The sequence below is a fragment of the Geospiza fortis genome, unplaced genomic scaffold (genome assembly GCF_000277835.1).
Source record: "Geospiza fortis unplaced genomic scaffold, GeoFor_1.0 scaffold130, whole genome shotgun sequence".
NCBI lineage: Eukaryota > Metazoa > Chordata > Aves > Passeriformes > Thraupidae > Geospiza > Geospiza fortis.
This window is the reverse complement of record NW_005054300.1, coordinates 3,942,142-3,965,749: the sequence shown is the minus strand read 5'-3', so window position 1 is coordinate 3,965,749 and position 23,608 is coordinate 3,942,142. Positions and strand designations below refer to the sequence as shown.

General features: G+C 44.0%; 2 protein-coding genes across 3 annotated transcripts in view; one reads left to right on the top strand and one right to left on the bottom strand.

The window, feature by feature from the left end:
- SLK (STE20 like kinase) overlaps positions 1–11,018 on the top strand; it is a 49,015-nt gene extending 37,997 nt beyond the window's left edge. For both annotated transcript variants that reach the window (XM_031064087.1, XM_031064080.1), the window contains exons 13-18: positions 882–1,011; positions 1,245–1,369; positions 2,296–2,484; positions 3,656–3,781; positions 5,305–5,418; positions 5,918–11,018. In XM_031064087.1, coding sequence (XP_030919947.1) covers positions 882–1,011; positions 1,245–1,369; positions 2,296–2,484; positions 3,656–3,781; positions 5,305–5,418; positions 5,918–6,064 — 831 coding nt within the window. In that variant the 3' untranslated portion in view covers positions 6,065–11,018. The remainder of the gene's footprint in view (positions 1–881; positions 1,012–1,244; positions 1,370–2,295; positions 2,485–3,655; positions 3,782–5,304; positions 5,419–5,917) is intronic.
- A 100-nt stretch (positions 11,019–11,118) lies between these two features.
- COL17A1 (collagen type XVII alpha 1 chain) overlaps positions 11,119–23,608 on the bottom strand; it is a 38,021-nt gene continuing 25,531 nt past the window's right edge. The window contains exons 36-57 of the mRNA XM_031064072.1: positions 23,383–23,418; positions 22,610–22,690; positions 21,341–21,394; positions 21,179–21,220; positions 20,425–20,487; positions 20,211–20,270; positions 19,680–19,706; positions 19,562–19,603; positions 19,347–19,403; positions 18,923–18,970; positions 18,167–18,280; positions 17,766–17,903; positions 17,097–17,180; positions 16,293–16,421; positions 15,589–15,678; positions 14,946–15,059; positions 14,536–14,688; positions 13,373–13,783; positions 13,044–13,184; positions 12,424–12,486; positions 12,103–12,174; positions 11,119–11,936 (exon numbers count right to left, since the gene is read on the bottom strand). Coding sequence (XP_030919932.1) covers positions 11,887–11,936; positions 12,103–12,174; positions 12,424–12,486; positions 13,044–13,184; positions 13,373–13,783; positions 14,536–14,688; positions 14,946–15,059; positions 15,589–15,678; positions 16,293–16,421; positions 17,097–17,180; positions 17,766–17,903; positions 18,167–18,280; positions 18,923–18,970; positions 19,347–19,403; positions 19,562–19,603; positions 19,680–19,706; positions 20,211–20,270; positions 20,425–20,487; positions 21,179–21,220; positions 21,341–21,394; positions 22,610–22,690; positions 23,383–23,418 — 2,069 coding nt within the window. The 3' untranslated portion in view covers positions 11,119–11,886. The remainder of the gene's footprint in view (positions 11,937–12,102; positions 12,175–12,423; positions 12,487–13,043; positions 13,185–13,372; positions 13,784–14,535; positions 14,689–14,945; positions 15,060–15,588; positions 15,679–16,292; positions 16,422–17,096; positions 17,181–17,765; positions 17,904–18,166; positions 18,281–18,922; positions 18,971–19,346; positions 19,404–19,561; positions 19,604–19,679; positions 19,707–20,210; positions 20,271–20,424; positions 20,488–21,178; positions 21,221–21,340; positions 21,395–22,609; positions 22,691–23,382; positions 23,419–23,608) is intronic.

The following is a 23,608-nucleotide window of genomic DNA, read 5'->3' as shown; positions in this document are numbered from 1 at the left end:
GTTGTGGACTTGAGCAGCCCACCTTGACTCTGACAAGACCCTGTCATTGTCCTTTCTTTTGGCCTTGGTATCATGCTAGAATCATCTGATTCAATTTCTTGTTTTAAGGCAGGTGTGTGTGTGTGGGGGTGGGTGTGTGCGTGTGTGCATGCTTGCATGCTCATAGCTGTGGTTTTTAATGGTTGCAAAGAAGAAAGGCAGCAGTAGGTCTTGGGGCATGGGAGGGGGACTCAATCTGTCTGCTTTTCATGATGGGATGTAACAGTGATGCCCCTGGATAGTGGGAAGATGCAGGTGATAAATCCCTTTGTGAGGAGCCAGCTCAGCTCAGGTGTGAGCATGTTACGCCCCTGGAGAACCATGGGGTGTCTGCACAGTGGTCCTGCAGAACTCCCAGCCTCAACAGCCCTGCCCTAAGGACAAGATAAACCACGCAGATCTGAAACTCAACTGTGTAAATAAATAGGCTTTAGCTAATCACTCAAAGCAGAATAACCATACGTACCTTTATTTTCTTACATACATGAATAATTAACCCTTTTTAGAATGAGATCAACTTTAGATTGAGTATTGTCTTTGCTAGCTCTGAACCTGCAACTTGTTCTGAGGAGAGACAAGAGACGGAATGAGTTGCAGATAACTGGCTAGATTCTTACCTTTGGTCTTATTTCTGTATTATTTAAAAATAAATATGCTCTTACCTACACTGTACACAGAAAATACAAAAGATGGATAATTTGATAGCCAAGGCACCCTAGCTCAAACTTTCATAGATGTATTTGTTTTCATATATAGCTAATGCTGAGAGGACTGGGAGTTTCATTAACATGTAATGTGGTTAGAAGAACCCAATTTAATTTACTTCTATTGGTCTTTACCAGGAGCAGGAGTTTGTGCAGAAACAGCAACAAGAACTGGATGCATCTCTGAAGAAAATAATTCAGCAGCAGAAGACAGAACTGGCCACTATTGAACGAGATTGCCTCAACAACAAGCAGCAGCTCATGAGAGGTACCCAGCACTCCCTTGGAAACAGGCACTGCTGTTTAGTGAAACAATGGTCTTTCTTCACTTTATGAAATCAAAAACCTGCATGTCTAATCTAGAACTGTAACAAAAACATTTGCTATGAAACAGCATTGTTTTTAAAATGCACTTATAGGCCACTTCTGAACATACACCAGGAAGTTGGGAAGTATGGGATGGGATTGCAGTTCCTGAACTAACCTTTCTCTTTTTTCCAGCTCGTGAAGCTGCATTCTGGGAACTGGAGGAGCGGCACCTACAGGAGAAACACCAGCTCCTCAAGCAGCAGCTCAAGGATCAGTACTTCATGCAGAGGCACCAGCTGCTTAAGAGGCATGAAAAAGTTAGTGTTGACTTTGACATTTTCTCTTGTGTATTGTAATATCAATTTCTTTTATCAAGTAGTCTTAATATCTTTCCCAGTGTTTGCACAGGCAAGACCCAGACAAGTATTTTGAAGATGTTATATGCTCTGTTGAAATTCTAAAAATCTTACTCACCTGAGTAATATATAGAAGTATAAATTATGTTATTTTCCCTTTTGATTCTTTAAAAAAAACCTACCAACCAACCACAACATCAATCTTTTACTATAAAAAAGAGCAAATTCTGCTTATCCACCAAAACCAGTTTTGATTTGTGTTTAAACAAATCTGTTCAGAAGTAAATAATCCTGGAATTAAATGAGCAGAATGAACTGGATTAGCTTCTAGGCAAGTAGCTGACAACTGTCTCTTTATAGCTATTTTCCACAAGGCATTTTGGTTTTTATAGAATGCACAAAAGCAAACAGTTCAATTTTTGAAACTGTAAAGCAGGAGGGTGTTGTTTGAGGATCTCTTGGTGATCAGAGCATGAGCAGCCTCCACTGAAGGCTTGTTCTGTCCACTCTGGTTTATGGCATGTGGGCTGTTGCTTTCCCCAGCTCTTTATAAGCAGACTGCCCCTCCACAGCTGTACCCCAGAAGTTCAGTTACACAAAAAGGAGTTTCTCCTTTTGAATAACAGGCTTTGTAAAAGGCATTACAGGAGTTGAGTAAGCACTGGTAAAATATATGTGTATTTACATTTATTAGAGAATTTTCTTTGGGTTGGGCAAGATCCAGAGCTCTCTGCAAGAAGCCCCTCCTCCCCACTGTTACTCCTGGGGCTGGGAATGGTTTCTGCTGAGAGGCACTGAGTCACACCAGAGACTTATTAATGAAAAGACATGCATACTGTATAACATCACAGCTACTGTGTAATATTTCCACATGGTTAACATTTCAGGAAACAGAACAAATGCAGAGGTATAATCAACGGCTTATAGAGGAGTTAAAGAACAAGCAAACTCAGGAAAGAGCCAGACTGCCTAAAATCCAGAGAAGTGAAGCAAAGACTCGGATGGCCATGTTTAAGAAAAGTTTAAGAATCAATTCATTTGCCTCTCCAGACCAAGATCGTGAAAAAATTAAGCAGGTAATTAATTTATTAATATTTAATAGTTTTAATAGTGTAAATGCTGAATGTGATGTAAATGTGAGGATGGAATAGAGCACACTGTCACGAGTTCTCAGATGGTACCAAACTGGGCTGATGCACTGGATGGGGTCAGAGGAAATCATCCTTCTCTGCTGCTCTAGTGAGCCTACTCTGAAGTGCTGGGTCCAGCCCTGGGCTTCCCAGTACGAGTCAGACATGGATTTATTGGAGTGAGTTGTGCAAAGGGCCTTTAATGGCTGAGAGACTCAAGTGTCTTGTTACACAAGGAGCCACCTGAGGTACCTGGGATGCTGCAGCCTGGAGGAGAATAGGCTCAGGAGGGTCTTACCCATGTGTTTAAGTATGCAACAGAGGGAGCAAAGAAGGTGGAGCCAGACTTTTCCCAGTGGCGCCCAGTGACAGGGTGAGAGGCAGCAGCCACAATTGAAATACAGAAAATCCAACTTCAACATGAGAAAACATTCTTGTAGTGGGAAGATGGTCAAACACTGGAGCAGATTGTCCAGAGAGCTTGTAGAGATGCTAAGAACCCAACAGGACACAGTCCTGCATAGCCTCCTCCTGGTGACCCTGCTTTGAGTAGGGAGGTTGATCTTTGCAGGTCTCTTCCAACCTCAACTGTTCTGTGATTCTGTGAAACATTTTTAAGGGTGCTTGATTTTTGTGAGCTTTTGAACTAAAGCTGTAGGTATTCACTCATTCTTTAAAAGGGAATGCTGTGCAGAGGTTGAGAGGTTTGCTTTCTAATGCACCACAGTCACAAATCATGGTTTCATATGGTGAGTACTGGAAGGATGACAAATGTGGAAAATATGGTCTCCTGTAGCTGTTTAACGCCAGCCTAAACCAATGCTTGCAGCTGGACTGCTGTGTCACAGCTTCAGAGGGAGGTAATTTCAGGAATCTGGAAGTGAAATGTGCTGTGTTTTAAGGAAAAATCAGAGTGCAGACAGAGAAATGGAATTAAAACTGTAGGGAACTTCCTTTGTAAGAATTTAAAAAAGAAAAAATAGAGAAAATTACTGCTTGAATCTTCTAGAACTGTTCTTCTCAGTATGTGTTCATTCTATTAGATGCAGTTCTTTGACTCATGCAAACTGTTTTATTCAGAGGCACAATATAAATAATATCTTATTTTTAATTTTAGTTTGCTGTTCAAGAAGAAAAGAGGCAGAAGAATGAGAGACTGGCGCAGCATCAGAAACACGAAAACCAAATGCGGGACCTTCAGTTGCAGTGTGAAGCAAACATCAGGGAACTACATCAGTTACAGGTTAAAAATAGATGATATTAAATGACCATTAAGTGAGAAGACTTAAGTTAATACCAGATGCAGGCAAAGCAGAAACACCTTTCCTTAATTTTTACTGTATAGTTTTTTCAACTTTGTTTTCAAAGGCCTGCAGTGCACTGCTTTGCCAGATTCATATGTTCCCATTAATTAATGAGGAATCATTTTAAATGAAGAAGAGCATGACCCAGAAGCACATGATCACTTCTGGAATACCTGTCAAGTTCCCAGGGCTATTTTCTGTAGGCAGCATTTCCTTTTAACCTGATTTTGCTGGAGTGTCATTAATCAGAACAGAGGTAGGCAGCACCAGGCATTACCCACGAGAAGTTTGCAGCAACACAGGAATGAGGAGGTTTTTACCAAATGGTGCCACTTGCGTGTGAGCTTCTGGAAGGTACTTAAAAGGAATTCTCTTCCTGTGATAAGGAGCTCTGATTTGTCTCTTTTGGTATGCATTTTGTAAAAGTTTCTACTGGATACCAGAGGCCAGATCTCCTTTTCTGTTAAATCAGCTTTTCCCAGTTTCAGGGACACAAGGCAGTTTTAAAGCATTAAATGATCACCTGCTGATAACCTTTGCTTAGAGAAATCATGCAAGGACCAATGAAGTTCATTCTACTCTATTCACTTTCTTACATCCTGCAAAAACAGTCCCTGGCTGTGCCACTAATATGCCCCAGTAAATCCCCAAGTACCGTGGGAGCTTTGTGAGAGTTTCAGCTCCAGTAAAATAGAGCAGATTAGGGCTGCTCTGAGCTTCACAAGGAAAACTGGCCCTTTGCTGCACTCAGGTCTAACCAAGTGCTTGTTTGTGTTGCTGTGGTTCTGTACTCTGCATCAGACCCATTTGGGACTGGAACTCTAGAAACACAACCATCGCCAACTGCTCTTAAAAAAGTGCAGAGACTTAAAGCCAAATAATTGATTTTTTTCTTGTCATGCTTCAAAAGTCCTCTAAAAGTGAGGCAGATGCCTAGGTATCTGAGAGAAATGTGAAGCTGAGGTGTGATTTGAGCCTTGTCATAGGGCAATTTTGAGGCTGCTTCTGCAACCACCTTTGTCTCTTCTCTAAGCTCCATTTGTTTGTCTCAGCTCTTGGCACCAAGAGTTGAAATATTTCCAAAAAACATCTTCCTTTTTAATGTAATTTGTTTTAATAAATTATACAGACTATCTTTAAAAAGCAAAGCAGAAATGCTGCATGACCTTGAAAAGCATCATTAGGCAGTGAAACACAGTTTTGAGTAACACTCTCAGCAGCTGCCTTAATGATGCTCAGCAGTGTATTTGGATTTACGAGTGTTTCTTATCTCAATTGGCTCCGATGGAAAGATCAGCTTTTGAAAACACAGCCTTGTAACATACTTTCATCTTGTAATTATTCACGTCACTATTTACACGGAATAAGCTAATTAGAAAGAATTAGGACAACATATGTCACTGTACAAATGTTGAGTTGCCTAATCTGAATTAGTTTTACATAAGGATTATCTTGTTTTAAGAATGAAAAATGCCATCTACTGGTTGAGCATGAAACTCAGAAGCTAAAAGAGCTGGATGAAGAGCACAGTCAAGAACTGAAGGAATGGAGAGAGAAATTGAGACCAAGAAAAAAGGTAAATGGGAGCAGTTCATGAGTCAGGAAATTATCAAGGGTTTGATCTAGAAAATACAGACAGTACAAAAGTATTGTAGAGGAGGAGAGTCAGGCTGCTGTACAAAGCTGTTGCAGTTCACTGTATAATAAAAGATGTTTAAAAATTGCATAATCTGAGCAAAGGGCAGGTGCACCAAAACAAGCTGGGTGTTACCAGTCTCTTTGCAGGGCTCCCTCCTGCAGCACATGTATGCAGGTTTGCATGGAAAACTTAGCTGGAGCTAAATCTGAGGCTGGGGATTTATTTCAGAAGCCAGTAGGTTACTGCAAAAATTGAGTGATATATAGGAAACATATAGCTGGTGGTGGGGGTTGGTCTTGGGGGATTATTTTATTTTAAAAGGGAACGTAGTAGAGTTTCACACGGTTCAGAGATTGATCAGACAAAATGTCTCCACAATAATGGGTTTCTTGTACTTTGCCTTGTTAATCCTGTGACAATCTGATTTTGGTTTTAGATGCTGGAAGAAGAATTTGCCAGAAAACTGCAGGAACAGGAAGTTTTCTTTAAAATGACTGGAGAATCCGAATGCCTTAATCCTTCAACACAAAGCCGGATTTCTAAATTCTACCCAATCCCCAGTCTTCACTCCACTGGGTCGTAACTCTGGGAACTTCTGGAGGTTTTTTGGTGTTTAGAATTCTCCCTCCTTACGGTCTAACCTGACTTACCCGCGGCGTATGAACATCGGGGACCTCACCTGTCTTGTTTTCAGTGGAGACAATCAGTGTCAGGAGCGCTTTATTCACTCCCCTGAACAGAAGAAACAAATCAAGTGTTGGTGTACAGTAGTATTGTTACGTCCTTCAGATGTTTCAAGACTAAGTGGGCTTTTTATCCCAGTCTCTAAAAGTACATTACCTATGCTTTTGACTTTAAGCCTAAAATATTAATTATGCTCTTTCTCATCATAAAAAAATGGTTTCTCATCTGAACATTTAAATGGTGTAATATTAGTTCTGCTACTGTGTTTTTAAGCATCAGATTTCTCCATGAGAGAATTCCACAATTGAAACTGCCATGAGAGGTTTAAAATTTTATAATGTGAGCAGTCTTCATGGCAAGGACTGAAACTAATTACTAAGAACATGCCAGTAATCAGAAAAGCAAACCCTTATGTTTAAACACAATTGGCAAAAGCAAAAGCCTTTGCAACTTCTTTTGAAAGAAACCTCTGGCATAAATTAAACTGAGCTGATCTCCATGACATGTTTTGTCCATTAGTTCCATAATGAAATGGGGTGCTAGTTTAATTAATACAGTGCCTGAAACACTTAGATATGCTGATCCTGGCAACAGGATACTGTTTTGTCATTTAAAAACACAAAACTCCTTAGCATTGCTGTTACTGTACAAAACAAGATTTCTTGCTGCTACTGCCATTTTTGTTGTAAATCCTCACCCTAAAATATTTTGCACTAAAATATGTAAAGGTGAAAGAAATGCTAACTTTAAAATGCACGGTTTATTATTTTCTTTAGCTATTACATACAGGTGGTTAGTTCTACAAATTGAAAAACTGTAGAATGTATTTTTTAGAAAGCGGTGTGCAAAATGCACGTGGTTTCTCTAACTGTACCTGGAATGGGTAGAGCCATTGTTCTGTTCTTACCAAAGTCTGTTCATTTGAACTCCGTCACAGAAGTGGAGGTGGATGGTCATATTTATAAATAACCATGGCTAAAGTCTGATTTCACTAGAAGTGTTAAATTTCTTTTTTTTTTATTTTAGTCATTTTATTTTAAGGAAAGATTTAAGTTAAATATACAGACAAACTCTTTATGAAACTGGGTGTTCTGCTTTTGTGTTGGCACCTACTAACATAGGCAGGTTTTATTTTTTGAGTTCCTAGATGCACCATAAGTTATTTGCCTGACTGATCTGTAGTGGGAAATCTGAACTGTGTCTCCTATAGCGGGGTAGGGAAATACAGCTGTATTAGGTCACTTTTGCTGCACTCCTTTTGGTGGTTGAGTCATATCAAGACAGTGTTAGAAGCTGTACTTGGGTATGTTGGAGCTCCATTTGTAAAATAGTATTTGCTTTCTGTCTTTTGAGGCCTGATGTTCTCTGATATCTTTGGGCATCAACTGCACCTGTTTTGTTTGCTTGCTTTGACCGTGCAACTGGTGCCCATTCCATGACGTTCATTTCATGGGAACAGTGTTGCTGCATGGCAATGAACTCAGAAATTAACATAGGACTTTAATCAGCTCTGGTTGAAATCCTTGGATGTTGAACCAGTATCTTCTCAATGAAGACACTTAATTTACAGCACAGTAAAAAGAAAATTGGAAAATGCATGTTTTAATTTAAATTTTGTAACTTTTTGATAGCATAATTACTTTAATAGCTAGCCTTAATTTCTGGCATTTTATTATTTTAAATGTGTATTGTGTACTGTTGTAAATTCACACACCATATCTCTAGAATGTTCTTTGTTGCTAAATGCAAAGTTTTTTGAATTGTTTGTTTAGTAGGGAGAAACAAGTCTTTGAAGACCTTTTGCTTTTTAAGCTCCACCTTCATAAGTTGACTGTTACTAAGATAACATTAAATAATCTTCATCTCTATTTAACAGAATTTGTTTGCAATTTCATATGAAGTAGGCTCAGTGCTTTACCTGGAGTGTAGGCAGGGCAGGCAGATTTCCTCTTCTGGATTATGTCTACGTTCATCCCCATTAAATCCTCACAGGGAAATGTTAATAATCTTCTTACGTTTTTGGTAGTTTCAGTGATACATTGCTAATATGTATTGGCATTCTGTTTACCTCTGTCTGAATCTCTTACATCTTTTATTTGAAGATCCTTTTCACACAGGCCCTGCAATCTGATCTCATTGTAAATTGCACAAATAACTGTAACTGAGCTCTGGGATGAAGGGAGGGATCGGATGTGGCGATGGAAGCCTTGCTCGGGTCTCCAGGTGGGGAGCTCTGTGAAGCACTTGCAGCCTTGTGAACTGGGCTGAGAATTGATACCAAGCACAAAAATATGTTTACTGAGTGATAACAAGAACTAGCATGGGTACTTACTTGTGTAGACTGATAAAATTGGGTTTAAGTGTTGCAGAATGTGAGAGAGGTGTTACAGTATTGTATCAGTGTTACAAAATTCAATTCAAATTTAATTTAGTCTCACATAGGCCTAAAAGACATCTCCTGAGATGTGAAATCCAATCTTGGTACTATCTCACATCACCTCCCTAATGAATGTTAGCAGCTCCATCTCTAGGGTGGTAAAGTGTATTTTCTGCAGCCAAAACAATGTACTTATTTACAAATTCTTACTGTTTGGCAGATCTCATTGTCCCCACATATGCTCCTCCAAAGCTGATCACAAATCAGTATTTGCTCACCATTGTGTTTTACTACATTGTAAATTCTGTCCACAGGAAAATGAGAAAAGGCAATAAATCCCTGGATTGCAGTGCTGTGTGTGAGTTGTCCTCCTGTGTTTACAAGTGATCCTCATGGAAAACCTGCCTGCAGGGCCTCAGCCTCCCACCATGTGTTTCCCAAGCTCTGAAAGTACATTTTGCACTGCTTAAGGCATCCAGGGAGATCCGGGGCTAAAGGTCTTCAGGTGCACCTGCTACCTGTTTTTAGGAGATTCTGGCTGAGGAGGAGTTACCAACCCAGCAGAAAATGGGCTGTGGCAGGTCTTGATCTTCTAAGTTCCAGGGGAACTTCCCTGCTTATTTTATGAAGAAATACTCCAGCATTTGATCCTCTCTGAGCCCCATAAAGCACATTTTCCTTCTGCAAGCACTCTGCTGTCACTGGTATATACATGAGAACTATATACAGCATGTAAAGATACGATACTGAAGTTGTTATTCATATGATTGATTATGTAGGTCCTGATTTATAAACACCTTCTGAAGGAAAACCTTTATTTGAATTGGCATCTGAATTCAAATTCCCTGCTGGCAGGGCTGCACTGTCCTGACCATCAGCATTCACCCAGAGTGATTTTTCATATCACATTAAAAACTGATGTTCAGTCTGAGCTGCATCCTTTTTTCCAGGTAATCTTTTAAGCTAATATTCTTTTAAAATTGCATTCACAGGTACTCAATATCTGATCTATCACACAGTTAAAGAAATTATTCTTCTGTCCCAAAGGACCCTATTCTACTGAATTATTACCCTTAAAAATTGGAAACATAGCACCTTAACTAAGACAGAGCTAAGCAAAGCAGCAATGAAATAGCTTTTGTCACACCATGTCTTTTGTGACAGCAATATCACATAGGAAGTTTAAGCTGGTTCTCCAATTGAAATAGTATCTGCCTTGCAAGTATTTCAAGCTTGCTTTGGTATAGGAAAGATTCAAATAGGTGGATTAAATTCGGGCACTTTAGTCCACTTTTAGGTAGCCTGATTTTCAGAGCTGTTGTGCAGCTGTAGCTCCCAGGACCTCAGAAACACATCCTTGCTGAAAACTGAAATGTGCAAATAAGCTTGGTGCTAGTTGCTTCCACTGATCTACTGCTTCTTGGTTCATCTGCTGTGGGGAAAAGGGGCAAGTTTGAGGACAGTGACTCTCTGGTTGTTGGAGGAAAGGGCAGGGGGGAGTATTTAGGGCCATCACTGTGTCGATAAGTCCAATGTTAGCATTTACACTCTCATCATTTGACATCAAAATCTGTACTTTTGGGTCTCTGAAACTTCCTTGTGTTGATGTGTCCATGCAAATTTCCCATTCCCAGGCTACTTCTGCCATCTTCACAGCAGTTGAAGTAAGATTAGAGAGAATTAACCTTGTTCACAGGCATGCCAAGGCCAGGATGCCCCATCATTTTTCAGCCTTGCAAAAGATGAGAATGGATAAAGGGAAGGAGAAGACAAAGGAAATTACAGTGGTTCTTTTACAGAACTTTTACTTGTTCTGCATTTCTTTTCTCCAGCTCAGTCCTTGTGCTTTGTTTTTTGTAGCTCCTTTGCACATCCAGTATCTGGGCAGTCAGTGGTGCCAGAGGAAAACCCCTTAAGCAAAAACATTCTCATGCCCAACCCATGAGAAAGGGCTCATGTGCTTTCCCTGTACTGAAAGCAGAAGGGAGTGGCTGAGTCCAGGGTTACCCTGATTTAACAAAGTCTTCCACACCTACAATTAGGTGGTAAAGCTTATTTGGTAATGAGAATCACTCCTAAAATGGTGAAAAGAACAGATACTAGGAAGGGACATGGAGTGTTTTACTGTCACCCCATTTTCTGTCAGGAAGCCAAGCAGAGCAGGAGCATCCTGTGACAAAACACGTGCCTGAGGCACCACCGGCCTCCCTCGTGTTCTCCCAGCAGTTTGTTGAATGTTTTGTGTTAACTGCAAACCAAGTTATTTTTGCCTTACAGAAAGCAACCAAAAATCATGAGATGGATGAATAATTGGCTAAGGGTCTCTGTACAGCTTGTGGAAGTGGACTTGCAGTAGCAGCCATACAACAGTTTTGGGAGTTTTTTTGTCTTGTTTTTCAAAGTAATTTCATTCATGGCTTTCTGTAGAATATTGTAATAATTCTGCTGTAAATACAATAAAATCACAGTTTGCTGAGATTGCCTCAGTTTTGTTGATGAAAAATTTGCATGAAATATAAGTGATTTGTACAAGTGTTTGAGTGAAGGGGATGATTGATGATTTACAATGTTTAAAGTAACTGAGTATAAAAGTATTTAATGTTGTGCCATTCTATTTACCATTGTACCTCAGAACCATCTCAGGTGCCTCACCCTGCCCCACAACAACCTGCAAGCACAAAACGGCCATCCTCAATAGTTCAGGGATGGAGCTAAAAACACACTTTAATTGGGCTGTTTACATTAAAGATTATTTTTTACCAGAGTTAAAAAAAAAAGTACAAAAATATTTTTTAAAGATGAACAAATTACTTTTAAAAGTGCTTTGGTTTGGCCCCATGTGTGTCCTGTCTCACTATGCTGCTATAAATGGGCTCCACTTGGGGTTGGCAGAGCTGCTGGAAAGGGAATCCCAGGGCAGTGCAAGACCATGGTTTTTCACAGGGCCTTGTGGGCTGCATCTGATCCCTGACAAACCAGGCATTTGGTGGGATGGGATTGTTTTCTTTTTTCTGCATAGTTGGCTAGTTGTTAAAAAACCCAGGTTTTTACATATCTGGGAGTAGTACAAGAAGCCTGGACTACGTGAGACAGGAAGCCCTTGTCAGCCCAAGGACATTAGCCTGGGAGCTCAGGGGCACGAAGCCAAACATCAGTAACAGGAGCAAACAGCCACATGAGGGCCATGCTGGACACACACAAGAGACATTCAAATCTGAACTATCAACTCTAAGGGGTCGGCTGAGCAGTGAGGATGTTTTAGCATTAAGGCAGTGAAGACTCAGGCTAATTTTCTATCGGCTGCTGGGAATGCTGCCCTGTGCATAACTGAGCTACCTCTTTCCTTAAACACCAACAGCTCTTCTTTTTCTTCTGCCAACATACAGCTGTTCACCTGGGGACCAGAAAAATCAAAAGGAGGGTTAGTTGAAAAGACCATGTAAAAAGACAAAAGATCCAAACCAAAAAACAGGCTGTGTTTTCCAGCTATTTCCAGGGATGGGCTGGTGCCACTTGTGACAGTCAAACCCGGCTCTCCTGGGAATGGCAGGTGTTCCTACCTTTCTCTCCCTTCTCTCCTTTTGGTCCCCTGTGCCCGTGTCGTCCTGGTGGGCCCATTGGCCCAGGGTCACCTGAAGGAATGAGAAGACCAAGTTTGCCCTTGAGCACAAGTGACCCACAGACAGGGACAGGCCAGGGGAAGGGACACCAAATCAGGACAATGTTTTGGCTGAGATCCTGAAGGTGCCACCCTCACTGTGAGAGGGTGTGACCTTGAGCAGTGCTGTGACCACTGTGGTCACAGTGCTGCGACCTCTGTGGTCACAGTGCTGCTTCCTGGCCCTGACAAGGCTGAAGAGGGAAAGGATGGCAAGCCTTACCTTTGGGTCCACGATAACCCCTCTCCCCCTTTTCACCGGGTGGCCCCTGGATGGCACCATGTGCTGGAGAGGGAAATGAAGGAGAGAGTGATTGAATGGGAGAAACCACTGCCCACCCAGAGAAGCTGTAAGTCACACTAGAAGAACATTTCTCTTGGTTAGATGGCATTAGACTGACAGCAAGGTTTTTAAACAGGGTTTTGGTCCCAACAAAGTCCCAAGGACAGGCTGTGATTTCATTTTACCAGCACTGCTCTGTCACTCTCTCTGGGTGTCCTGGCTGTCACTAGGGCTGGAGCTGGCCCATGCTCAGGGTGGGGAATCTGAGAGCAGAGTGAGCAGCTGGTTCATGTTTCTGTATGTGTGCCAGCCCAGACACATTAAAATGGGCCACAGAGCTTGTAAGCACAGAGACCTTCAGGGTTTGGGATGAGTTTTGTACCAAGAGTGGGAAACCGCACCTCCCCAGCAAGCAAAGAAGGAGATGGAGAGACCATCCACCTTCAACTCTGCACCTTGACTTTTGCAGCGTGCAAAGGTGAGAAGATCAGTAGGTCTGTGAAAGGTTGGGGACATCTAATATGCATGAGCCAGAAATGCCAAGCCAAAATGTCACTCACTTCTGAAGAAGTCCATGAGGTCTGCGGTGACATTGCCATAGGCTGCAAAGACCTTGCTGATGCCAGGGGGACCAGGAGGGCCTGGGGGACCTGCAGGTCCCTGTGCCGTGTAAGACATCAGGTCCTGGAGAATACCTCGGCCTGTGGAATTAAAGATGTCATTTGAAAGGAGCTCTGGGAGAACTGTGGCTGCAGGCTGAGGCAGAAGGTATAAGGGAGAGGTGCAGGCAGCAAGAAGGAGAGGGAAGGGAACAGCGTGACCAGGCACAGGGGGTGTGGAGGTGTAGGCTGGGACAGGGAGGGTCAGGATGAGCAGGCATTGCACTCACTCTGCAGGCTCTCTGACACACGGAGTGCCAGCTCATTGTAATCCAGGGAACCAGTGAAGGAGTTGCTGTAGGATCTGCTTGACCCTGCTGATGATCTGTGTGATTCCTCCTCTGTCAGCAGCCCATCAAAAGACCCAGCAGTGCCCATGGAGGCATCGTAAGCGCCATCGCTGCCCACTGAGGCATGGTAAGAGGATCTGCTGCTCATGGAGCTGCCATACGAGCTGCCTGTGCCCACTGAGCCCCCGTGGGAGCCCTCAGCACCAAGGGATCCTCCATGCAAGTCCTCAGAAGCTCGTAACCCATTGTATGATGAAGACATAGACCCAGACACAAAGCCACTGTCTCCTTTGGGTCCTGGTGGTCCTGGAGGCCCAGGGGGTCCTGAGATGTAGCTTCGAACTTCATCACCTACAAAATACAAGGGGGGACACTGGGCTTGACAGAGATACCACCTGAATGAAGACTGGAGTGTGAAGTTCTGTCTCACCAACCATCAGTGACCCTCACCCAGTGCCATTTCTCAGGCAGCAGGCACATGTCAACCTTGAACTTCAGTGATGGCAAGACACCTTCCACTTTCCTATCTCTCCCATAATTTTGTGTACCCAATCTTAGGAACATGCCCAATGATTTTGCAGAAGGCTGCACTCCTCAGGCCAGTTTCAGCACCTTGCCAGAAGAGCCGTTCTGTGACCAGTTTGCCAAAACTGAGGTGTTTTTTAAAAGCCTGCCCTGGATGACTTGCCAGGATGAGCTCAGACCATTGGTGCTTCACAGCTAGCTCAGTGCTGCCTTCCAACCCTTCCATTATCCATGGCTCTGTGGGCAGGTCTTTGCCAAAGAAAATGCTTTTCCCATGGTAAAACTCTGCTGGTGACCTTCCTAGGGACCCATGTTTAGCACAGGCCAACTGCAACTACCCAGTGCTTGTCCCTGTTGTCTCACAACACAGGCTTTGGCTGGCAGTTGGACTGAGAGGAGAGAAACCTACAGGGTGCAGCACACTCCTGTAGACCTGGCTGTAGAGGGAAGGCGTCGCTGTAGCCCCAGTTGAGGGAAGGCTCCTACAGGAATGTCTCAGCTGTGGCAGAGCCAGTCACCTACACCAGGTAAAGCATGTCTTGGGATGCGTGCAGGAAGGATGGATGGTGTTCCCTTACTCTTCAGGTACTGGATCAGCTCACTCCTGAACTCGTCACTGTTGGTGATGTCAGCATAGGACAGGAGGCCAGTTCCAGAGAAACCTGGTGGTCCTGGAGGGCCAGGAGGGCCAGGTGGGCCCCGGACTCCAGAAAGGGAAGAGTATCCAACATCTTGAGAGAGAGAAAGAATTATTTTCCATCAATAAGAGGATAAGGAAATTTCACATGTTTGGGGATCTTGAAAGTTTAAAGGCTCCAACCCCAACTTCCATCCCTTTACAGACAACATTGACAAAATTCTTTTCTTTATAGTGACTTTGTTTCCAGTGGGCAGTCACATCCCTGCTAAGCTAAATCTCAGCCTCAAGTATCCCCTGCATCTAAAAACAGAATCACCCTGCCAGCTGTGAGAAACATAAGTGCTTTACTTTGAAGGTAGGCAGAGATGTCCTCCAGAGAGGTGCCTGGTGATCCAGGGATCCCTGGAGGTCCTGGGGGGCCTGCAGGACCAGGGGGCCCGACAACACCACTGAATTCAGAGTCTGTAAGACACAAGGGAAGAAAAGAAGTCACCCAAACAACCACAACCCTAATGAATGTTCCTTGACAATACAAGTTATACCAGATACAGCCAAGTGGAAGGTTTTTTTTTCTCTCTAGTACTTCCTGGTGTAGCTTTCTTGGTGTACCTCACTTCCTGCATGTAGATGTCACATTGGACAGTCAGGTGATTCCAAAGAGAGCAAAGTCCCTATTTTTAAAATATACTTTTAAAGAGGCGTAAGAAATGATGCCTTTATGCTGCAGAGTTTGGACACAACAAAGGGCTCCTTCATGCCCTCCAAGACAGCCCCACTGCTGTTGCTCCTCACAGGAGCATGGTGATCCAGCTGCAGCCCCCTGTGGGGCGTGCAGGTGCCAGCAGAGGCCTGCAGTGCTGCTAAGGACAAAGGACCATCAGAGGGTTATTTGTGACTATAGGCCAAAAGGGAAATTCTGTGACTAAGGCTGTAAAAAAGGTCCTGCGGGTACGCAGAGCCCCATGGCAGGGGAGTGAAGAAGTTGGCTTACTTCGCAAGTACGCTGTCAGGTCACTGTAAGATATCCCAGGTGACCCTGGAGGCCCAGGTGGTCCAGGCAGTCCAATGCTCATCCCAGAACCTGCAAAATCCAACAGATCCACATTATCAGAACAGGCTGTTACAGTGTGAGCAGACAGGCTGCAGGGCTTGTTCACAGGCAATGCAGGAGGGGCTCCTGCAGAGTGCAGTGTCCCCATCAGCAGCTGTGCCAGGAGCCAGAGCTCAAACCTTGTCCTGGACATGTGACTTTGCCCTGACAATCCTAAGGACACCTACAGACAGGCAGGCAGGGGCTTCTGTTCCTGACAAAAGCTCTGCACTTCACGAACCTGTTACATGATGGGGACACCCCCGGGCAGACCAACTCTTTCACAGAGAAATATATCCTGACCACAGAGATAAAGGCTAGAAAGGCACTTAAAGGTGTTGATGGGACTTCTAAGATGGCTATGATGAAATTTTGTTCCTAAGCTCAATTTTTAACAAAGAAAGGATTCATTAGTCTGTCAGTGGTATCTTAGCTACAGGGTATCTTTGTTCTCTTCCAAGTCTCTTACAGTCCCTGTGAGGAGGTCTCTGTACACAGGGATTCACACAATTAGCACTGGAATAATTTCTACTGACTTGACAGCATGAGCTATGTGCTGAGCTCCCAAAGGAACAGAGGGAAACACACACTAATAAAACCATTACTTGACAAGTAGCTGATAAACCTCCTGGTCAACTCATCATAATCCAGTGACAGAGACATTCCATCTCCCCCTGGCCCAGGAGGTCCCGGTGGGCCCTGAGGTCCAACGAGATACTGACGAATTTCTTCTCCTAGAAATGAAAAAAGACATCTTTCAGGCTGTCCAGCTGCTGCACAGATACCAAGTGTGAGGAGTTCCCAGCCTGTGAGCTGAGTGCCCTCCACTAAGGAAACCATCAAAACCTATAGATGCAAAGCTCCTTTCCTCCCTCTTTTCTGAGTGAATTGTCCTGTATATGGTGCCAGAAACATTTATGACAAGGCTGGGAACCTCCTATAATAAGGGCATGAGGAGGATGTGAATTTGGATGGCTTAAAGGACCACCCTGTGGTCTGGTTTTTTTTTCAGGACACCCTGGACAACTTTTTGGGTAAAGGGAATGAAAAGCAGCTCAGCTGGGAAAGACCATGCTGAGCTTTGTGACAGTTGGAGCTATTTGGAGCACAGTGCTGGCCAGCAAAATCATTACCTTCAGGGACAGACAAATGACAACCTGGAGATTTACCTGTCAGCCCACAGTAACTGTGTATAGAAAAGAATACAGAGTTGGGGATCCCCTTCACCTTAAGAACAACAACACAGCAAGGCTATGGGGGGAACACAGACTGGGGGAGCTGGAAAGTAGAACACTCTGAAGCAGCTCCAGTTGCAGGTAACTCCAGTTGCAGACTGGAGACTGGAAGGGAAAGGGAGATCTCCAGGATGCTTTACCCTCAATCCCATGTTTCCCTTGAGGGTCACTTACTTTGCAGCAAGTCCAGAAGTTCTTGGTACAAAATGGATGTAGTGGATACAGAGCTAGAAAATGACTCATAGCGACCTGAAGAGCCTGTGGGAATGAAAAAGTTTTACATGAGCCTGTATGAGACAGAAGGTGAGAGGGTGGGTCAGGAAGGAACAAAGGACAGATGAATTAACTGGTAGAATGGCCTTCTCATGCCCCCAACTATGAAACAGTTGCTATCTCACACATCCTGGTCATCACATACAGCTCTGTGCTCTGGGCATTTCTGGTTCAGATTCCAGGCTACTTCCAAAAGCTCTGGGGATTTCATCTCATTTAGGAGGGCCCCAAGCACACAAGACAACGCCCAAATACTTGAGAACACATATACTAAACAAAGCCATCTCTGTTTGGAGTCTTTGGGGGTGTCAAAGAGTCTAACAGCAAATGCTTAATATAAGACTTTTCAAGCAGCAGCAATTGCTAGCTAATCTAACCATTAAAAAAGGACAAGGCTCAGAGGACACCTCAGCTGTGTAGAGTCCTGGGCCTGGACTGCTGAAGATGAATAACCTGGTTGGGGTGCTGCTATTGAAAGACTTGTTTCTCCTCTGGTTCTCACCTCCTAGGTGCTGGACAAGCTCAGCTGAGGGCATGACACAGTACAGAGTTTACCAACAGGGTGCTTACTTGTCATATAGCTCATGACACGGGTAGCCAGCTCTGCATAATCCAAGGTCATCCCATCTGCAGTGGTGATGAGTCCAGGTGGGCCTGGAGGGCCTGGTGGGCCTTGGGCACCAGTGAAATAATGTCTGACGTTGTCACCTACGTAGAAAGCCCAAGATATGCTCACATGACTAAGAGGGAAGACTGACCATATGCACAATTACCAGACCCTCTTCCTCTGACAAAGAATGGGACAGTTCTACAGAGACCACAGTGGACAACAGCACTTCACAGGATTCAACAGAAATAAGCTCAGAGTAGCAGGGCTGTTGTTTCTAATAGAAGAGGGACAAGGCCCCTGGGAGCAAAAGAGAGATAGGCATGAAACTGCTGACGCACAGCAAAAATCTTATTATACTCACTCTTCAGGTAGTCAGTCACATACTGCTGAATCTCTTGAGATGAACCTCCACTTGGGCCAGGAGGACCAGGTGGCCCAGGAGGTCCTGGGGGTCCCTGAATTTGTCTGGATCCACCTACAGAAAGCATTGTAAGGAGAAGGAGTGTTTTTGGCACAGTTGCATGAGACCAAGCGATAGTGAAGTGTACTTGCATTAAGCCCTTCCCATAGGCCTGGAAACACCATTGGAAATTGAATATGGAGGGGCTCCCCCTGCATCTTTAAACACAGTCTGAGCATGGGGTATTTGGCAGTATAATGTCTTAAATTAATTCAGCATCTTATAATTCAGCCTGTGCAGGGCTGAGTCCAGAGACATTCCTGGCTTTGTACAGGCAGACCTGGTGGGTTTGTGCACTAGAGTGCAGGGTTGTGCAGAATACAGATGGAGATCATAGAGCTCAAGCTCATTAGTCTAACATCACTGCCCTGCTGCTCCCAATCCCAGTCAGCCTGGGCAGCACCAGTTCAAGGACCCGTCCCCACAGAGGCAAAACTCTGGCTTAAAAGGATTCCCAATAAGTTGGAAAAAGAAAACTGTCAATTCTTAAATTTTCTGATTTAAGGCAAGCTGTGCAAAAAAGGGGTTTTGAACAGAAACCCCATCAGCATTAGGTTGGCACCCACACTGGTAAAAGTCAAAGGAGCTTTTTCAAAGCCTCCACCAGATATTAGCATTCCTCTTTAATATCAGAGCGCTGATGATCTGGCCTCTTACCTCGAGATGCTCCTGGGATGCCAGGTGCACCTGGGACACCTGCATCACCTGGAAAAGAGTGAGGGAGACAGACACTTGTAATGGGTGTGACTGCATGTTGCATACTTGGTCATGTGAAACAGCTGAACTACATGTTTTTAGAGAATCAACTACCCACCCCCCTGCAATAAGTGTCTTGAAATGCCAGCTTGTTGGAAAAGAGCATAAGGATGAGGCCATGGCAACTTTCCTGGGCCTTCTGTGACCTGGTCAAATGCCCTGTGCTCACAGCAATTCTACTGCTCTGATCCTGCTTTGCCTGAAAAGGCAGGGTGAGCACAGCTCTAGCTCCCAAAGGACTAGGTTGCTCCACCCTTTAATCTCAACCATGCTTGGATGTGTGAGGCCACCACCAATAAAAGAAAGAAGATTTTTAAAACTTCACCTTTTGGTCCAGGTGGGCCAGGTGGGCCTGGGGGTCCCTGTATGGTGACTCTTTCACCTGCCAGTTGCAGAAAGAGAGTCAGATTCACAGGAATAAAGTATGTAGACAAAATCCTGGCTCCAGTAAAATTAAATTACAATGACTAGAGCAGGATTTTGGCCTGATTTCAGCCCAGGGACAATGAATTCAAAGGAGGAAAGGGGGCACAGACTAACCGTGGGAGGAGAATGCTGAAAGGCCAGGATCACCCGGTTCTCCTGCATGAGACACAGAAATGAAGGAGCACTTGTACACCCAGGCAAGCTACCCTGAAACCCACTGATATCTCCCTACCTGTGAATCCCCGTGGGCCTCGTTCACCTGTGAACACGGAAGCAGAGGAACAGTGTTAGGATCTCATCAGCAACATCCCAGCCCACACTGCAGCATATCATCTTGCCTTCAATTTGTAGGGGAGAAATGGGTAAAGGGAGCAGGTGCACATTTTCCTGCCAGCTGATAGTTGAGCTACACTTCACAGGGCCACCCCCTTGCACTGAGTTAGTCCACAGTGCGTTTTGCAAAAAGGCTGCCCCCTTCAATGGCAAATCTGAAGTTCTGAACGTTCTTGAGTATAAATGGGCTTGCAAAGCTGGGATCTGAATACAGTGAGACTGCCTTGACACCAGTACTGGAGGCTAACAAATTTCTTTGACAAAGATTGACTTGTTTTACAGCAGACAGGAATCCTACTTAGTGACATCTGTGCTAGCTTTCTTATAGACAGAGAAAGGCAGGAATTTCTGCTCCTAAGCCCTTTCTTCCTTTCAGTCTAAGGTGCTAAGATCCCTCTAGCACTTTGGTAAGGCAGCATGATATACCCACCTTGGTCTCCCTTCGGGCCTGGTGGTCCTGGTGGACCTGGTGGGCCTGTGAAGAATCCTTCTGCAATTTAAATAAAGAGATTTCTTCATGACATCCAACAGAACATGAAACAAGGTTTCTCTGGCTCCACTTGGTCCTAGCCATTTATGTGCTCTCTGGAACCCCAACAGGACATTCCCAGGACCAGATGACAGAATAAGTGGCAAGAACTTACCTGAGGTGGACATGGATGATCCTGGTCTCCCTGGTGGGCCTGGAGGTCCTGGCAATCCCTCTCCTAGGAAAAAGGGACACAGAAAGGCTTCAGGAAGGATCAGCCTCAGCAGTGTAAGCAAATAAATGTAAGAGCTGCTACCTTTCCAGCAATGACCTTAGCTTGAGCATTTCCCAGTGTAGGCCCTTATCACTGTTTCCTTCACATCCTTCCTACATCTATCCCTGTAGTTACTTTTCACTATCATTTGCCACCACAGCAGAAAAGGACAGAAAAACTCCTTTCTTTGTGGTACTGGGTGCCTATCCCATCACACACCTAACCTGCTCCCTTTTCCTATTGAGCAGAGAACAAGGAATGGGGTCCTGCTCCTGTCACATGTCCTCCCACACCTTCCCTGTTCTGGCTGTGTTACAGGATGGGGCATGGGGATATGTTCCTCATGATAAGAACCTCCCCATGCGTCCGCAGCTGAAAGTTAAGGCTGGACAAGCAAGAAGTAAATATGGAATTGAATGCAGTTACCTCCTTTGGCAAGTTGAAAACTTTGAGTGTCTTCCCAAAAGGTATGGCTTTTACTAATTAATACTCTGGCTAGAACCCTCTGCAAAAGCAAATGTTCTTTGTTGGGCAGCATTTTGCTGCAGTGAAATTGTGTTGGTAGAAACCCACTATGTGAGATTCTGCTTCCAGCCCTAGGCCTTGGAAAAAACCTCCCACTTTCCAGTTGGGTTTCAGAGGAACAAGCTCCTACCTGGGGGACCACGAGGTCCAGGGGGTCCCTGCACAGATTCACCTGATGACAAATGAAATAGCGGTATTAGAGAACATTTACTCAGCAAACTGCATGGCTCAGAAACATGCCATGTTGTGTCAGCATTCCTTGCTTAGGGGCTGAGCTCTGTATGTTACACACCTGGTGGTCCAGGGGGACCTGGTGGTCCTGCTCGCCCTTGTAAATCTCCCAGCACTGTGCAAAAGAAAAACACAAACAAGGGAAAATTGTTGCTATGGAGTGACTGCTGCTATGGAAACTGTCAATATATTGCTGCTAGAAGCTCTTACAATCAAAGGTGGACTAAGATGGGACCTGGATGACCTAAGTAAGACCAAGATGAAGCAGAGGAGGGAGAGGAGAGATGTGTTTGGTTAGGACATGAAGCAAAATACAGCTCTGAGCAGGATATTGGATACAGGGAGGAGAGTAATGGTTGTTGAAAGAGCAAAGGACTCAAAGGCTAAAGAAGGAGGGAAAGAACTTCAAAGAGAGGAAAGATTCTTTAAAAGAGAAGAGAAGTTTTGGGAGGAGAACATAACACAGACATTATTTAACAAGTAGCTGCACTGTGTTATCTTGATTGTACTGTGGGATGTACCCTCATCTCCAAGCTGAGGAACAAACTCAAAGTGCAGTGATGCTGTGATCCAGGGCACCTGAATGGGGAACTGGACAGTACTGAAGCATGGTCTGAATCTACATGGCCCCATTCAGCTGGTGATCAGGCAAGGATCATTTTTAATTTTATGCCCTCTTCTACCTTGCTGCAAACTTGCAGAGGTCCCAGATCCTAGGAAAGCAACTCTTAAGTGCATTACACATCTCTGTGTAATGCAAAACAGTGCTGCACAGAGCAAGTGCTTTTCCTGGGATGTTGCTAAACCATTCTGTTCGGCTCCACTTATTTTCATCTTAAAATTTTAAAATTTTTACAAAATGTTACGTTTTTTAATCTTAAAATTTATTTCCTCCTGTGTGAATTCATCCTCTAATTTGAAGAGAGATTATTTCTGTTGCTTAGATTAATATGCCTTTTCAAACTGGTTCTCATCTTACAGATGGCTCCATGCTCATATTGCACAGGGAACTGCCCTGTGTGAACTCAGTTTCTGGAAGCTCTCACCTCTGTATCTCTCCTGTTAGTGGCTGCTCACCAGCCACCATTCCCAGCTTCCCTCTCTGTGATGTGGGCCTGATGCCCTTTGCCTCCTTTTGAAAGGACTTTAGGATGCACAGATGAGGAGTAAAGAAGAGGCAGCTGGCATTGCAGACACACCACCACACACACATACTTGCCCCATGTCACATTGAGAAGAAAGAGTTAGGGGCATCTCCTGGTAGCTGTGAGCAGGCCTTGAAGCTCTGACACATCTCCAGGCAAAGGAGTGGAAAGGCAGGGCCACTTACTTTGAGATGCTAATGATGAGACTTCTGTTTTGATAGTTTCTATCACAGCCTCACCTGGGGATCCTTTCTCACCCCGTGGACCTTTTTCCAGGAAAAAAAAAAAGAAACAGAAAGGGAGTTATGTAACTCAGACAGGGTGACATTTTGTACCTACTCTGACAAGAGGTTCAGACTGTTCTTATGAGAACTGGGAGCATGAACTCAGTCCCCAGATCTGAGGGACACTGCATTCAAGTGTGGAAATTATGCCCAGTTTGCTCTAACAGGATCACAGAAAACCAGCTAAGAAAGGTTCTTAGGGGTCAGCTCTCTTCAGGCCCTTTCTAAGAGATGTCTGCCCAACTGGCAGTGCTTTCACAGTGACATTAATCCCAATTTGGCTCTAGCTTGTTCTCCTGCCTTTCAAAATGGCAGGAGGTATCCAGCTGGGCTATATCCCCTATCACAGAAAGGCAACAGCACTTGAGGAGTGCCTTAGAATACCAGCCTTCAGGAAAAATAGCATAAGAAAAAAAGCATTTGCAGCATCCACATTACACTGACTCTTATCACCCTCTTACCACCCTTCTTCTTCCCTCGGGAAAACAAAAAAATATAAAAATTCTTTACTAGATTAATTAAGCCAAATAGTGCAACAAAATGAACTGAAAGGAAGAAATCTGTGTACAAAAGGGAGAGGGAATGTGCCAAGGGCTTAGAGAATTAGAAAAAAAGAAAAATTAATGAATTCCTTTCTCTTAAGAAGCACAATCAAAGCTGAAGGAAAATGGTACCTTGCTGTCCAGGGAGACCAGCTGGTCCAACAGGACCTAGTTTCAAAGGAAAAAATCCAAATTTCATTAGATTTTACTGGCTGTATTTTACAATAGCAGAAAATAATCAATAGGACTTTTATAAGAACTGAGACTATGAAAAAATGCATTTTCTACACAAACAAATGGAATTGCTATGGGGTATGAATTAATCAATGCCCCATATATTACTTGAATTTCCATCCTG